At 42.5% G+C, this 16,448-nt stretch overlaps 1 protein-coding gene across 1 annotated transcript in view; it reads right to left on the bottom strand.

Moving 5' to 3' along the window:
• rab32a (RAB32a, member RAS oncogene family) overlaps positions 1 to 15,720 on the bottom strand; it is a 20,773-nt gene extending 5,053 nt beyond the window's left edge. The window contains exons 1-2 of the mRNA XM_083789653.1: positions 15,310 to 15,720; positions 745 to 1,022 (exon numbers count right to left, since the gene is read on the bottom strand). Of these exons, the coding sequence (XP_083645779.1) occupies positions 745 to 1,022; positions 15,310 to 15,523 (492 nt within the window). The 5' untranslated portion in view covers positions 15,524 to 15,720. The remainder of the gene's footprint in view (positions 1 to 744; positions 1,023 to 15,309) is intronic.
• Positions 15,721 to 16,448: the final 728 nt, after the last annotated feature.

Genomic DNA, 16,448 nt, shown 5'->3' on the forward strand with positions numbered 1-16,448 from the left:
AGTTTATGTAGCTTTATGTTCTGTATGTTCTGTGTCAAGGTCTTGTAGTTCTCTTAAGTTTGCTCAGCCCCAAGGGTGACTGTTGTGTATCTTACGACACCAAGCAACGTTCTTGTGCTTCCTGTCTGTCAGCTTTTGTAGCTTTTACTGTGCATGTTTTGTGACTCCACCCTGTGATTATTGTCAAAGACAAACAAAAGAAAACAAGCCGCAGGGAAGAGTCTGTATAGTATATGTATAGTATACCAACTGTTCTGATTAACCTGCTGCACTCGAACCCTATAACATCCCTATTCTGGGCATGGACAAAAATGGGTGAACATTCTGCAAAAGTAGCAGACCTACAAGAACGTATGGAAGTAGATTGTCTATTTTATGCAAAGAGATTTATTGGGGGAAACGAGGGGACCGTATACAGACCACTAGGGGTCCTTAGTAGGGGACCTTAGAGAAGTCAACAAAGTATAGGGTTATAAGCAGTTACATCAATATTACACTGCAGCAACGTATCCTAAGATGAGCTTTTCATGCTGTCTGTGTTGTATTTTCTGAGGTCTTTATGATGCTATTTTGAACGGAAAGCATTTGGGTCAACTTCTGTTATTTTAAATATGCTATACAAATAAAGGCGCCTTGACTTGACTATTATGTTATTTACTATTGCAAAGCACCCAAAAACAACACCAGACCAGATGCCGAGATTGAGCGTGTGTCAGACAGACGATCCATCGGCGCAATATTCACCTTCGCCGATGTCTCAAACCAGCCCAGGAAGCCGGTCTCTCTGCAGAAGTTGTCCATTAGCGACGTGTTGTTTGAGCTCTCACTCTTCTGGTCACATTTGTTTGCAAGCAGCACCGAGGGGATGGGGCTGCCGTTGGCCAGCTTCACCTTGCTGTCCAGGTCATGTTTCCACTTGGACACCGCCTCGAACGTGGAGCCTCTCGTCACATCAAACACCACGAACGCCCCCACGGCCTCTTTGTAGTACACCCGCGTCATGTTGCCAAAACGCTCCTGACCTGAGGGAGGAGAAAAGCATTATGGTGAAGTCCTACGGATAAAACCTCGTTCATACATATGTTCTAGTAACATGTTTTAAATTAATGCCCTATTTAATACTCGTCTTCGACGACAGTGGTGCACAAACAAGATCACAATGTATTGCAATATGATGTTGTGAGCTTGTGGATTTGCTATTTATTTTTGAAAAGATGTGTCAGTAATGGACATGCCCAAAATAGGGATGCTAGGTTGAAAGTCTGTTGATTTAAAAAAAAGTGAATAGACTTAGTATTAACAAGAGCTTGTCACAAAGTATTTAAATTGGATCCACTGGACCAGTGTTACGCTGTTACCCTTTTCTAAGTCAATACGGTATGCTAAGGTAGATGAGTAATTGGTTCAGATTTACAAATGATTAAAGCTAATGCATTCAAGTGACATATTTCATGAAGAAATGTGATTCAAACTACCACATCACCTCTACAACATTGCTTTTAAGTGATCTTTTATTTTTTGTTATTCACGTCCTCACTGTATTGTATTACTGCTTGTTTTTTAATGTCGTTGCCTTATTTTATCTGTTCTTATCTTTGTACCACTGCCTTCTCCTGATTTGACACTGCGTTATTGTCCTATTGTTTTAACTGCATGCCTGTTTTAATGCTGTTTTGTTTTGCTTTTGTTTTTATAATCTTTTCTGCTCTGTAAAGCACTTTGAGCTACATTTATGTATGAAAGGTGCTATATAAATAAAGTTTATTATTATTATTATTATTATTATTATTATTACCTTAAACCAGTAGCTTTAAAAGGTTGTCCCAGGGGGTCCCCAGCTTATAGCCTTCATTAAATACACTGTCGAGAGTTAAGGGAGTCTGTGGAGTATAATGCATACCAAACTGGAGGTCCTTGAAATGAAAACGTTTAACAACCACTACCTTGGATTGGCCACACCCTTCGCAAGCCTGCATCTAGTATCACAAGATACGCCTTGTTCTGGAACCCACAAGGAAAAGGGGCAGACCAAGAAACACCTGGCGCCGTGACCTGGATGCAGATGTGAAGAGATGGCCATACATGGGGACAGCTGGAGAAAATGGCCCAGGACCGGGATGCCTGGCGAGCTCTTGTTTGTGGCCTATGCCCAAGGTTGGGCGATAGGCGTAAGTAAGTAAGTACTGTACTTACTGAATGTAGCATGACATTTGTTTTGTCCCACTATGCACAAGAATTTGGTGTCAGAAATGACACAATTTCACTCATTTGTCTTTAGACTAATCTGCAGGCAGAGGAATGGAGAAAGCAATCTGCCACGATAATGAACCCATTCTCTGTAGTCATTCTCTGAGAAAATATGAAAGGCAAAGCGAGGGGAATTACCAGTGGGAGCTGAATGTCACAATCGATGTGGAAAAGCCTCTGCTTCAAACACAGACATGCCGGTTAGGATATGTTTGTTTACTCCTACAGAATCACATTCTGTTATTAGGGATTACGGTATATTCACATTCCCTGCAGCTCAATCAAGATCGATCCCTGAAACCTTTCCCAGTAAAACAGATGTGTATTATGCTTCTGATTGGTTTTTCCTAGAATGAATCAGTTGTTGCAGGTCAATGACTTGTGAAGATGAATTCCTCACAACATCGACTGCATCTCTGAAAATGACTACATACTGTAGTAGTCCAGCATATTGTCCAGGTTGTCGGTTTTGAATTAATTTGAACCAGATTAGATCTGAGAAAAATAATAAGACACTTGCCTTAACCCATTTAGGCCTGACGTCGAAATAAAAAAACGTTCGCTCTGAAAGAATATATATTAAAAGATTTGTGCCGCATTTTTATGATTTTTCAATAGCTAAAGTATAACATAATGCTTAGTTAAAACACCAAAAGGATGTCCAGAATGGCTTAAGAGGAACTAGGTTTTAGTGTTGGGAAAATATTTACAAGCAAATACCCAGAACATCTTTGAGCCTGTCTGCATCAGCTGAGAATAATGAGGCATATTATTAATATATGAGGCAGACTTTATGTGAGGAGGTGGATGTTTTATCAGTATCTCCACGGGCAAAGGTTCCCCCTGCTTGACCTGGATGGAGTCTTACTGTACCTTAGAAACATCTGAAACATAACATCTTAGACCTGTCTATAGTTTAACATCTTTGAAATCTGTCATCATGTCACATAGATTGTACAATCAAGATAACCGTGTGAAAGACGAGATGAAACACAACCTGCATCCAGTGAAAACTCCCTGCCAAAACCACAGGTGGAACAGAAATTAATGAATACAGTGTTGGTGCTGCCTGGATAGAGAAGTGATCACACTGTGAGGTTTGGAAATCTCAACTGATATAACGCTCTTGGCTGATATCGGGATTTTGTGCAGCCTATTTTTAACCACTTTCAACCTGGCATTTCTTAAATGTCTTTACTGGGTAAATAAAGTTCAAATTGTACCTACTGTGAAGCTGTTCACAAAAAACGTATTACCTAACATTGCTACTACTGAGAAAACATGCACATTGCACATATGTTACTATTTTTCTATCACTCTTCATTCTATCCCTTTGTTTGCTGTGCTTGCTGTGTTTTTTGTCCTGTACACAAGATGTAACAATAAAGTCCAACCTTGAACCTTGTGTTTATACAGTATTCTGGTATATGATGTAGCCTCACTAGCCTAGTTCAAGCAGATACACTCGAGAGGTTTACACACACGTGTGCACAACTACAGTATGTGGGTGATGTAAAGGCTATATAGTCAAGCAGCTGACCAAATTGGCCAAGCTTTTGCGGTCAGTGTCACTGAAGGTTGTATGTAAACGCTTCTTTGCTCCAACACACACACACACACACACACACACACACACACACACACACACACACACACACACACACACACACACACACACGCACTTAGTGTAAAAGGACCACTTCACCACTTTTCAACCTATATATAATTGGTCCTCACTAATAATCATGCTAAAATGGCACCATTTCTTTCTACTCAGTCTGTCTCATAGGAGGGCTTTGGGCAGTTCAGAAACCCGTCCACCAGTGACATCATCGATGGGTAATCCAAGATAATAGAAACTGCAGGCTTTCTGCTGCTGAAAAGAATGAAATATACAGTATATATTTTTTTATCTTGTTTAAAAAAAAGTCTGCCTAACAATGATGTCACTGGTGGACGGGTTTCTCAGAGCCATAGAGTAAGACAGAGATACGACAACTCCGTTCACTTCATGGGGCCAGGCTCTTCTACATAGACTTCTATTGAAAAGGGACAACTGGAGGTTTACGGAATGCATTGGAGGTTATGGGCTCGTGCGAGTACATGAACCATGTGACCAGGGTGTCCTACGAGACCAATTATATAAAGATAGGTTGAAAAGTGGTGAAGTGGTCCTTTAACTCAGTGGTTCCCAAACTGTTTCATGTCAAGGACCCCCAAATTGACACTCATTATCCCGCAGACCCCCATTAGAAAATATATACCAGGGACCCCCATAAGAGAAGATTTTTACATCTGTAGCAGTGACTCTCAACCATTTTAATTTCAAGGACCCCCAGTTTGACATGCATATTAGTCTACCTACCCCCATTTAATGGCATTTCTATCTCTGGGACCCCCAATTTATATTGTAAAATAAATGTTAATTTAACTCTGAGAGCGTACAAATGGAACCATTTGGTTCCATTTGTACACTCTCTGAGTTACAGACCCATACGGGTCCATTTGGTTCCAAACTATCATTTAGTTGGGGTCCCCCTGGAATTCCCCCAGGGACCCCTGGGGGTCCCCGGACCCCACTTTTGGTGTACGGTAACAGTACATTGTGCACACTAATCTCTCTCCACTCCAAAATTAAGAACCGAGAGACATTTTAGGAACCACGCGTGGACAGCTTCTACCCCAATTTACTTTCAGTTTAGGCTATTTTTATTTATTTTTTTATCATCAAAGTTTTTTAATGATTTTAAATAAAGCATACAAAATCCACATGACTTACACAAAAGAAAAAGACAAGAACAAACAAACAAACAAAACACACCTAGCAGTCAAAAAAAGAAAAGAAAATAGTTTAGGCTATTTTTAAGTACTTAACCCAAGCACTGCGTAAGGAACCGGAGGGGCATGGTATAGGCTACAGTGTGTGGACGTGACCAAGCATGAGTGAATACACACCTTGGGGCCTACGGGTCTGCTGGTAATTGCTCATAATTGAAAGTCTAAGTTTAGTAATCCCAGACGATTTCCCCACGCAGAAGCGCGACACATTAGGACAGAGACAGAGCCGTTCGGTGTGTGTCCAGCGGGCAGTGGTATGGAAAAGTACTCAATCAATACTGAAAAGTAGAAATACTCTGTTACAAGTAAAAGTCCCTAATTAAAAATGAGCTTGAGTAAAAGTATTGGTGTCATTCTGCAGCGTGTCCCATTTCAACATGTATAGCCTAAATGTATAAATAATCTTTAGAAAATATCTATACAAGCTCACAATGTGTCGTATCGCGACATATTGTGAGCTTGTAAATCGGCTATTTTCTAAGTAAATGTACTTTCCACCACTGCCTTGGAGTGAACAGACAGCACAACGACAGAATTAGATAATCTTCTCACCAATGTCGAGGCTTTTTTTCCTCTCTCTCTCTTTTTGGTCCTTTCCCCGAGCTCTGTTCGACATTGATATCGTTTTCTGTCACACAGACACGACAGACATGCCAGTCACGTATTGACAGAAAATACCAGAGAGCTCTCTGATAGATTGAGAAGAATGTTATTGTATGTGTCTGTCAGCAGCAGGAGAGAGATGGTGGTTTTTCAAAAGCTGCTGAAAGGAATACTCATAATATATTCAGTCAAGTGGTCGCTAGACAACAGACAAAGGCAAGTTTCATCAAATGGAAAAAAAAGATTGTGGTACGATACAATGTTTCAGTAAAAAGAGTCAGTGATGATGGAATTACAGTTCATGAAAAGATGTGGTTCTTTGTCCCCGACTCCCCGGTCATGTTGGACAAGAAGCACAATTTGCTTCCAATTCAATTCCAAGGCAACATACAGTATACAGCTCTTACTATACAATGATGATTACCTGACAAATGATTATGGCAGATCAATCAATGCTTCACGATGTTTTGGAGATAAAGCCTGAGAGGCCAGACTGAGATGGTTTGGACACGTACATAGGAGGGATAGTGAGTATATCGGTAGAAGGATGTTGAGGTTGGAACTGCCAGGCAGGAGGCCTATAGAGGAAGCCCAAAGAGAAGATTTATGGATGTAGTGAAAGAGGACATGATGTTAGTTGGTGTGAGAGAAGAGGAGGCAGAGGACAGGGTGAGATGGAGGCAGATGATTCGCTGTGGCGACCCCTGAAGGGAAAAGCCGTAAAGGAAAAGAAGAAGAATCAATGCTTCACTCTGGACAAGTGATTTAACCCATTCAGGACAGGAATCCATTTTGGGGTGTTTGAGGGGCGCCGCGCTAGCCCCTCCTATGTCCAGCTTTGAGGGTGTGTGTAAACACAAACATTGTCCTAACACAAACATTAAATACCATTGATAATGAATGGCCAGCTTTGAGTGTTTGTGTAAGCACAAAGGGAGGACAAGGGTTTGGACGCAAATTGGCCGGAATGAGATGTTGTATTATTTATGATGTATGATGACAAGAGCGCCCATTTTTACCCTTCAAGACGTGAACCCCTTTTGGGGTTCTTGTTGCTACGTATGTACAGTATATGGCAGCAATAACATTACATTTGAGCAATTTTTGCTCAAAATGTGTTTTGAGCAAGGTGTTTCAGAAAATGTTGGTCAGGATTTAGAAGGCTTTTTTAGAATCTAAATGGACACATGGACACAATGGACAAAGAAAGTACACTACCATAGTCGACATAATATTTATGAGCGGTTAAAAAATGAGAGCATGTCACACTTTCCCCCTCAACACTTCATCTGTACTTCCAGTGACACATCTGATACTGATTGTACCATCAGCATGTAAATTGGCCTAATTGGGCCAATCTGGAGGTGTACCTCGTTCTGTAAAAGAGTGCTCCCATTCAGCAGAGCACTGACTGAATGAAAAAGATGAAAAAAGATTGCCAACCATAACCATCCTGCATGCATGCCATGTACCATACAACTAGAAAAAGTCAAAAGTCAGTTATATGATGTATTGATGATCTACTGTGGTTTGGCACACTTCTTGAAAAGAAAAGCACATTGCTGGTCTGGTCAAATAAACGGCCGGGATGGCTTCCGCGACCAACATCCTCATTGGCTGCCTCGTCTCTAGGCAACCAGACACTTTTTGCCTCTAGCCGACCTCTCAGCCATGGGATGCTAGCTAGCGTGTGTGTGTGTGTGTGTGTGTGTGTGTGTGTGTGTATGTGTGTGTGTGTGTATGTGTGTGTGTGTGTGTGTGTGTGTGTGTGTGTGTGTGTGTCTGCATATTTCCGCGTGTTGAAAATAGCCGATCTGCAAGCTCAGAATGTGTCGCCGGCCCTCGCTCGTGTGGTGCGTGAGTACACCTCCTCCCCCAGTTGTGTCACACAAACAGGCTTTGTGTGTGTGTGTGTGTGTGTGTGTGTGTGTGTGTGTGTGTGTGCGTGTGTGTCTCGTTCAAAACGCGATGTGCTGTTTTTGTGTGTTTATAGGAGATAGCACAATTCTGCAGATATAATAAGTCAGCTGGTAATTAATTGATGTTCATCAATAATTCTTTCTTGTTTCACCCAGTGTCAACTATCTAATGTAATCTTAAGCTCTACACTCCCTCCTGTCAACCTGGGGAGAGCAACAGACTGACCTCATGCTTCCTTCAATGCATGAGCGTCCAAGGCGCTTCTTTTCACCTGACAGGGGGAGTTTCCCCGGTAGGAGGTAGCTCGTGGGCGGAACACGTTATTACATGTTATTACACGTTATTACACCTCCTTAATTAAATATAGACTAAGCCTATAATTGCTCTATGGTACATATTATACCCATATCCGATATGCCCTTAACATTATAAACAGATATTCAATCTGTTTATTTTGTTCTGTGTGGGATTATTTTGCTAAATAATCTGTGGGTTCAATTCTGTCTAAAATGAAGCTGTAAAGGGCACAGATAAATTAGAGTCATATGCTGCAAATAAAAAAACTGCAGGCTCTAATGCTGCCTAAGTATGAACAACAGCGTAATGCATTTAATCATGAATGCAATAGTAAGCACGGGACTGCTGCCGGAGAGAATGGCCCGGTTTCCCAAAGGACACATGGTGTAAGAGGTATGGTGTTGAACATGCTCAGATGCCCTCTAGGCCTCACACAGAAGCCACATTTCGTGCATAGATGTGCCATGCAATGGTGGGCCTCAGGCCTGAGGTGGTCTACCATTCTGAAAATGTATTTAATAATATTTGGACTGCTGGACAGCTGACAGTAGGCTCTCTTTACTGTTTCCAGCAGTCCAAATATTATTAAATTACATTTCAGAATGGTAGACCTGAGGCCTACCATACCATACCATTGTGTGGCACATCTATGCACGAAATGTCTATGTTCACAGGCTTCTGTGTGCGGCCTAGAGGGCATCTGAGCATGTGCAACACCATACCTCTTACACCATGTGTCCTTTATGAAACCGGGCCAAAAGGAGGAGATCAACGTCATCAATGCAAAATACCCATGGTGAAGTCCAGCTAAGCACAGCACAGCTCCACACAACAGTCCGGTATAGGCTACAGTGTGCGCACTCTTGATTTGTTTACCAAATTTCCTTGCAGGACAAGTGAAATCCCATTATACATTATTTAACCCACCTCAACCCGCCTCGCCAATAAAGTTAAAATGTCTCGACTCGGCTCAGCCCGCCCCACGGGTAACTATGGTATTGAATTATAGAATATGTGAAAACTTTCCAACCGCACTAATAGGGATGGGAAGATGTAAGATTGTGATTGTATTGTATGGTCTAAAGATGTGCAGTGGAGCCTGGCTGGGGGTGCTGATTAAGTTTAAACCGAGTAATAATACAGTGTCTGGATGTCATCGTGAATGAGATTAAAAATTGAGTACTTCTGTAATCATCATCAGCTGTTGGACGGACGCGCAGCAATGGGAATAAACCAGGTGAATTAAATCAAGCTTAATTTGTATTAATGCAGGACTCGACACATCATCACACATCACGTTTTCATTCAAAGGAAGTAAGGGGGGGGAGCACTGTAGCATTAATAAACAGCATTAATAAACAGGGGGCAGTGCCTCTGCTAAAGAGTACGGCACAATGGGGAATGACATGTCTAACCAATTGTTAGATACATATGGTAGATAGATGTGTTAGTTAGTTAGTAGTGCGTTATCTGCCCCGGAAAGGGTTGTACTATACTTACTAGTCTGACAGTCATGGGTGTGTTTTAGGTGTCTTTTCCTTAGAGCTAGGTGCGACTTGCAGTAAACAAGGACAACACAAGGTCAAACGCATCAAATACATTAATCTATTCTAGGATGGAATATCCTATGAAAATATACAATAATCTGTACACTGAAACTATACACAGGATAGGATACCAGGTCAATAATGACCTGGCATCTTGTCTACATAACATGTTATCTAAATTAAAATGTTGGCCTTTGCATAAGCCTGCAAGGTCATCGAGGCTAGGGCAAACTTGCTACGGCAAGCATTATGGTGTCTACAACTATGGTAACTATCTTTACCATAATATAGTGATATATAGTGACTATTTATTTATTTCTCTCTCTCTCCTCTTAGTCTCGACCCTCTCCTCAACTCCATGCAAAGATGCACAGTGGTGTTCAACTGAATCTTATAAGTTAATATATTAACAAGAATAATGATAGATATAATCAGGTTAATCTTCTGTTTCTGACCATGGGCACAATTCAAGTTGTTGGTGCCTCCCAGCGTGGAGAATTGGTTGATTCCACTTGACCACTGCATTGTGGATAATTTGGCCCAGATCATTTTGTTCAACCTCAATACAGAGGCTCTCAGCAGTGTCATCTACCAAGCTAAACAGCCGAGTATTGGAATTGATTGGATTTGGATTGCAAGCAGTGTGTGCCTGCGCGGCGCGTGTTGCAAATCCGCCTACAGTAGGTCAACCTACTATCTAATGCACACTTACAATTTCAAGGAAATACTGCACTGGACTCACTGGAGGACTGTACAAGACTTTAGACTAGACCAGAGCTGGTCTCAAATAAAATATTTAAGGTATATGAATATGTACATGTTTTAATGAGTTTTAAGCACATTTGGATTATTGTCAGGATAGTATTGTGAATCGCAATTATTTTGACCCAGGATTAATTAGGGCTTGACATTTTCACATTGTCCCATGTCCACCCATTAAAGATCTAATGAAAAAGAAAACATTTAGTTACAGCCACAATACCATACCATCTTTTTTAAATCTGTTTGTGTGTGCATGTGTGTGTGTGTGTGTGCGTGCATGCGTGCGTGCGTGCGTGCGTGCGTGCGTGCGTGCGTGCGTGCGTGCGTGTGTGTGTGTGTGTGTGTGTGTGTGTGTGTGACTGTGTGTGTGTGTGACTGTGTGTGTGTGTGTGTGTGTGTGTGTGTGTGTGTGTGTGTGCGCACACGCACGTGAGAGAGAAATAGAAATAGAAAAATACAGTAGAGAGAAGTTCCCTCATTACAGCCCTAGCAACTCAACTTTCCTACAGTATGCTCATAGACATCTCAGTTCTGTAGGTGGGTTGCCATAGAAACTGTCCAAGCCAGACACGGCAGTAGCAACAGCAACGCTCTCCGTCTGTTGTTAAGGAGGCAACAACTGACTGAACCTTCAAACGAACGGCCTCTTAACAAAATGCTAAATAATAGTAAAAGGTCTAGTTGAGATGGAGCAAACATCAGCGTAAAACTGGATTAGCTTTAAAAAATAAATAACACATGACTGGCTGGCACATTCAAATTCCACTCGACGGCAGCATGTGAGCCGTGACTTTCCTACGGCTTACAGCTTGGAGCGGTATTGAACAGAGTTTGAATTGAGGCAAAATCCCCCAGCTATAATTAAAAAGGGTATTATTAATATTAAACTTTTAGAGGGTTTTGCAATGAGTTCCTTGTACATAAGTGGCCTCTCTTAACTTAAATCCCAGCTCGGGGCCCCCGGCACGAGACACAGGCTTATTTACTCCACACACCATGGTGGTAATCATCCTGTCCACACTTCAGACAAACCCGGAAGAGAACAGCAATTCTTGGGTGAGAGGGGATCGACCTTCAGGTCGAATTTCATGGTACGTCCATCTTATACAAGCCCCCCCCACACACACACATCTGATTACTATAATTCCTGCTAGACTGTAATCATTATTGGGTGCCAAGTGAACGGGCAGAGATACAACGACGTAACTGTGCTGTTCCTCTCCGTGTTACCATGAAGATTAGTCCTCATCCTTTTTTCTGCACGATTAAGTGGCTTAATGGCTGTCTTAATGACTCTGCAAATACACCTCCGGCATTCACTCTCCTTCAGTCTACGTCCCAGCTCCCCCTTTTCTCGTCCTCACGAGTCCTTGAGGCATTGTGTGAGGAGTCAGTTAAGCATATTATTATCATGTGTACACTGTACAGTACTCTACCCTAAACTTTATTTGTTCTGGAATTGATGGATGTATCGTGTGTGTGTGTGTGTGTGTGTGTGTGTGTGTGTGTGTGTGTGTGTGTGTGTGTGTGTGTGTGTGTGTGTGTGTGTGTGTGTGTGTGTGTGTGTGTGTGTGTGTTTGTGTGTGTGTGTGTGTGTGTGTGTGTGTGTGTGTGTGTGTGTGTGTGTGTGTTTGAGTTTGAGTTTGTGGGGGTGGTATAGGAGTGTTTAGCTTGTCTCCATGAATAATATCAGTGAGTCCCAGTGTGCCTGTGTGTCTGTCTCATACACACAGATGTGTGTTTTATTTACTCTCACAGTTGGTCCCCTGGTGGAGTGCTATCTGCCTGTGACAGGCAGACGGGATCCTCCCAGCAGTCGGTCAGAGATGCCCTTGCATGCCGAGTTGGCACAGGCAGGGGGTGACGACATAAGAGTTATAGACGAATCCACTGAGGGGTGCTCTGGGCGCAGCCATTACTGGGGTGTACCATTAAGCTGATTCGCTACACCTGGCCTACAGGGCACACTGCTCTATGAGAATCTATAGAGCAGTGCCCTGTAGGCTAGGTGTAGCTAATCAGCTTAATGCTGGGGAGGCACTCCTCCCCAGTATTGGCTGCGCATATGGCACCCCTCTGTGGATTGGTCTGTATGTAATCTAGAGACCGGACAACCCTGCCCCCAATGGAAGTTGCTCAGTAGCGTTTGAAGCACCCGGAAGACTACCGGAAGTACCATTATAACTCTATGGTTGGCTCGAGCACGGTCTCAACTTTTACGCACTTTTGCGTCATGACGTCCGTCCACCTCCATGAACGTCCTGCAGTTGCAGCTTTGGCCAGTAGGGTATTCTCAGCTTCAACGTTGACCAGCCGCTCTGGGGGCCCGTGTGACGACAGAGACTACAGACTGCACTTCGTCCCGGCTGCCAATCAGTTCTGTGACAGACAGCCTAGATTTGGCGATAGACCCCATACACCCAACACCCACCAACACTCTTTCCTCACGCTATCTCTCCTCCACTGCTGCAAGCCACAGGATAGGTCTAAAAACAGCAGCCTCCCAGCCATCTGTCTGGTTTCTGTCACAGCATATGAGCCCTGTTTGATGGAGGCAGAGGCCAGTCACGTTTATTCACTAGCCACAGCTCACAAACAGATAATCGAATAAACAAATACATGAGTGATGCTTTGCTTACACAGTTTGTTGTTCTCAACCAAACCAGGGCCATCTCACTGACATGGTGCGTATTGACACGGTGGCTACACATCCTGCAAGTGTCACATAGTGGTGGAAAGCACTCAAGTACTGTACTCAAGTGTTTCCAATGTTCTATACTTTTACTTCTACTCCACTACATCTCAGAGAGAAATATTGTAGGCTACTTTTACTCCACTACAATTATTTGAAAACTTGGGTTACTAGTTACTTTGCAGATTTTGATTAGTATTACATTAACCACTTCAGTCAAACTTCGGCTTTTTGAAAATAGCCAATCTACGAGTCGCATCACGACACGCTGTGAGCTTGTAGATCTCCTATTTTTTTTTTTTATTATATACATTTTAGACATAATAATAACTTGTGAAACATTCTACATAATGAGTACTTTTACTATTGGTAGTATTATTTTGATGCGGCGCCAATACTTTTGTAATTTTACTCAAGTACATTTTATTATGGGACTTTTTACTAGCAGTGTAAGTGTAGTAAAGATTTTTTTTACACTTTTTCCACCACTGTCACATAACTTTTATGATTACAGAATATAGTTAAGCACATGTGTGCGCATGCTCGCACACACACAAACACACACACACACACACACACACACACACACACACACACACACACACACACACACACACACACACACACACACACACACACACACACACACACACACACACACACACACACACACACACACCTTGTGTTTGACCCTAGTAGTAGAGAATGATTAACTAAGCCTCCTATCGTTACTAACTTACTACTGTGCCTGTGCTTGAATACAACCTGTTCTTAAGACTCATTACACAGGATCACATTTTACCAACACTTTACCAAGAAATAGCACATTTCTTGGTAAAGTAAGAAGTTTAGGGATAAGGGGTTTAGCACTGATGAAAATAGGGCCCCTAATGTTTTATTGATGAAATGAACATAACCATAAACAAATGCGATACGCCCATATATAGGCAGGACTGCGGCCCACGTCACTCTGACGCAGACAAAACCACAAACAAACCTGATACGCTGATATACAAGCATGTCACTATGACGCAGGCATAACCGTAAAAGACCCTGATACGCCCATTGAAAAGGCATGTCACTATGACTCAGACATAACCGTTAACAACTGTAGATGTGAGGGTCACGTAGGGGGTCCCTGATGTGGAAAGATTTTAGAACCACTGCTGCATTACACTCGCCTTAACATTATAGCCTTAGAGATGCCCACAACGAAATAGGTTCCCTCTCTTCTCGTATCCCGGAAATTAAATCATCTATCCAGCGTTCTATCACGAACACATCGGGCCCCATTTGTTCCTCTGGCCTGATCTCATAACATGTTTCACATACCTACGCTAAGTCGATTTGCTGAATCATGCGTGTCTAAAGCAATTTCATAAGTCTTATCTGTGTGTCTATCACATGTCAGATGCATAAATGCATGGCTATCCGAGGGTGGAGATCAAACAAGCATGTGAAATTTGAATGGAGGGTAGGAAAGAGGCCAATGGGACGTCACTGGATGCACCACACACACAGATTTTGACACTTTTCATACAGCCTAGGTCACAGTTGTTTTCATTTCAAAGTGGTTCTTGAGAGGCAGCCATTTGAAAATAGCTGATCTATAAGCTCACAATGCATCGCAATGGACATATTGTGAGCTTGTAGATCTGCTGTTTTCCCAAAATAAGTGGAAACATTTTGAATATTTGAAACACAAACTAATTGGGGGGGGGGGGGGGGTTCTTGACATGAAAAGGTTTCAGAACTAGTCTACTGACCCAACATAACTCAAGTGACCGCAGAACCATTATTTGAACTGAGGAATGTTCAGGAGGGGCAGGTTGGCTGCGCCACTTTCTAATTCCAACAATACTTTTGAATGGGATAGTCTCCTCGATCATGGGGCGGGGCTCAAGCAGCAACCATTCGGTAATAACGTGACCTACATTGCTCTAACAATTAACCTCGGCTGCCTGTCAGTGACAGTCAGTCAGTCATGACCATGTGAACTGAAAGTAATACAACGCTGCGATGCTTAGTTAATTTATACAGTAAGTGCGTCGTGAAAATAGTCGACCGACCAAGACTCCACGGACGCAATAGTTAAATGTGTAACTTTATTGAGAGAGAGAGAGAGAGAGAGAGAGAGAGAGAGAGAGAGAGACCCTGCTGGCTTTTTTATTTACAGAGCTGCTAAGTGTCTATACAGTAAGCAGTAACCATGCGGCTCTGATCACATCACAAGCGCCTGCGAACATTCCAAGCTCCACCACTTTGTACAGTAGGCCCTACAGTAGAGCAAAGTAAACTTAACACACTGTGATTTCCTACAGAATTCCTCACAGAAACACTGTAGTGTCCAATGGCGAAAAGAGTAAAAATATATATATATATATTATTTATATCGAATCTTACCTGCAATATCCCAAAGTTGTAACCTCACCAGCGTTTTGCTGTCCCAGTTTATCACTTTTAGCGCAAAGTCTACCCCGATGGTCGCTCTGTAGTGTTGCGAGAACAGCTGGTGCACATAACGCTTGATGATGCTGGTTTTCCCGACGCCCAGCTCCCCGATAACCAGGACTTTGAACAAGTACTCCTTACATTCCAACACAGAACCGCCTGCCATGTTGACTGCCGTGACTGCGTGCGTGAGGCCGGGGGACGCGCGACAACAAGTGACAGATGACAACTTTCTCTCTCTCTCTCTCTCCCTCTCTGTCTAAAAGAAAAAAAATTAAACTTTCCAGGTTCCTCTTTTCTGCTAAGACGCGAGAGTCGACTCGAGACTGTTTGTCCAGTGGAAAGAAAGCAGAAGTAACTAAAGTAGTAAAGTATACATTTGTGTCACGAACTCCTCCTCGAGTCCTCCTCCTCCTCGGCCCTCGATCCTCCTCCTCAACAACCACCTGATAAGTCATAGGACCCGGAAAAAGAGAGCGGTTTTTTTCAGCCTTTTTCTTCTATCTCTTGCAGTTACAGTGTTCTGTTCTTGGGTGAATTAATCCACAAATTCCACACTTCACGTAATAGCCAATAGGCTAGATAATCTGATAGCCAAATAAATTATCCCCATCCAAACTCACTCCGTTCTTGCTTTATAATGATACATGTTGCATCTCGTGGCCGGGCGTCTTAACTTAACTGACACACTGTAAAATGTGTATAAATTTAAAGTTGTATGAAGGCCTACCCGGACCAGGATTCGAATTCATGCATACCACATTTTCTCAATGGAAGTCTGAGACTATAAGCACTGTCTGCAGATATGCTATAGTTAAATAGTGGGCAGATGGTTAAAATAACATTATAGTTATTGATTGTCCATCTGTATAGCTTTTTGTTTCTGCTGTGTCAGCAGACCACTTGTCCAATGTCATAGCCTACCTACATATTATTATTATTATAAAAAACAATAGTGGACTCGCTACTCGAGACCACAACTAGAAAATACTGTTCTGAAGAAAGGGCTCGAGTAACTCAGAGTAATCTAGTAAGAGAGTGGTGTCACCACTCTCTTACTAAAGCGGGTGCCTATGGGCGATAGTTCCAAA

This window comes from Protomyctophum parallelum, assembly GCF_964188405.1.
Source record: "Protomyctophum parallelum genome assembly, chromosome: 19".
Taxonomy (NCBI): domain Eukaryota; kingdom Metazoa; phylum Chordata; class Actinopteri; order Myctophiformes; family Myctophidae; genus Protomyctophum; species Protomyctophum parallelum.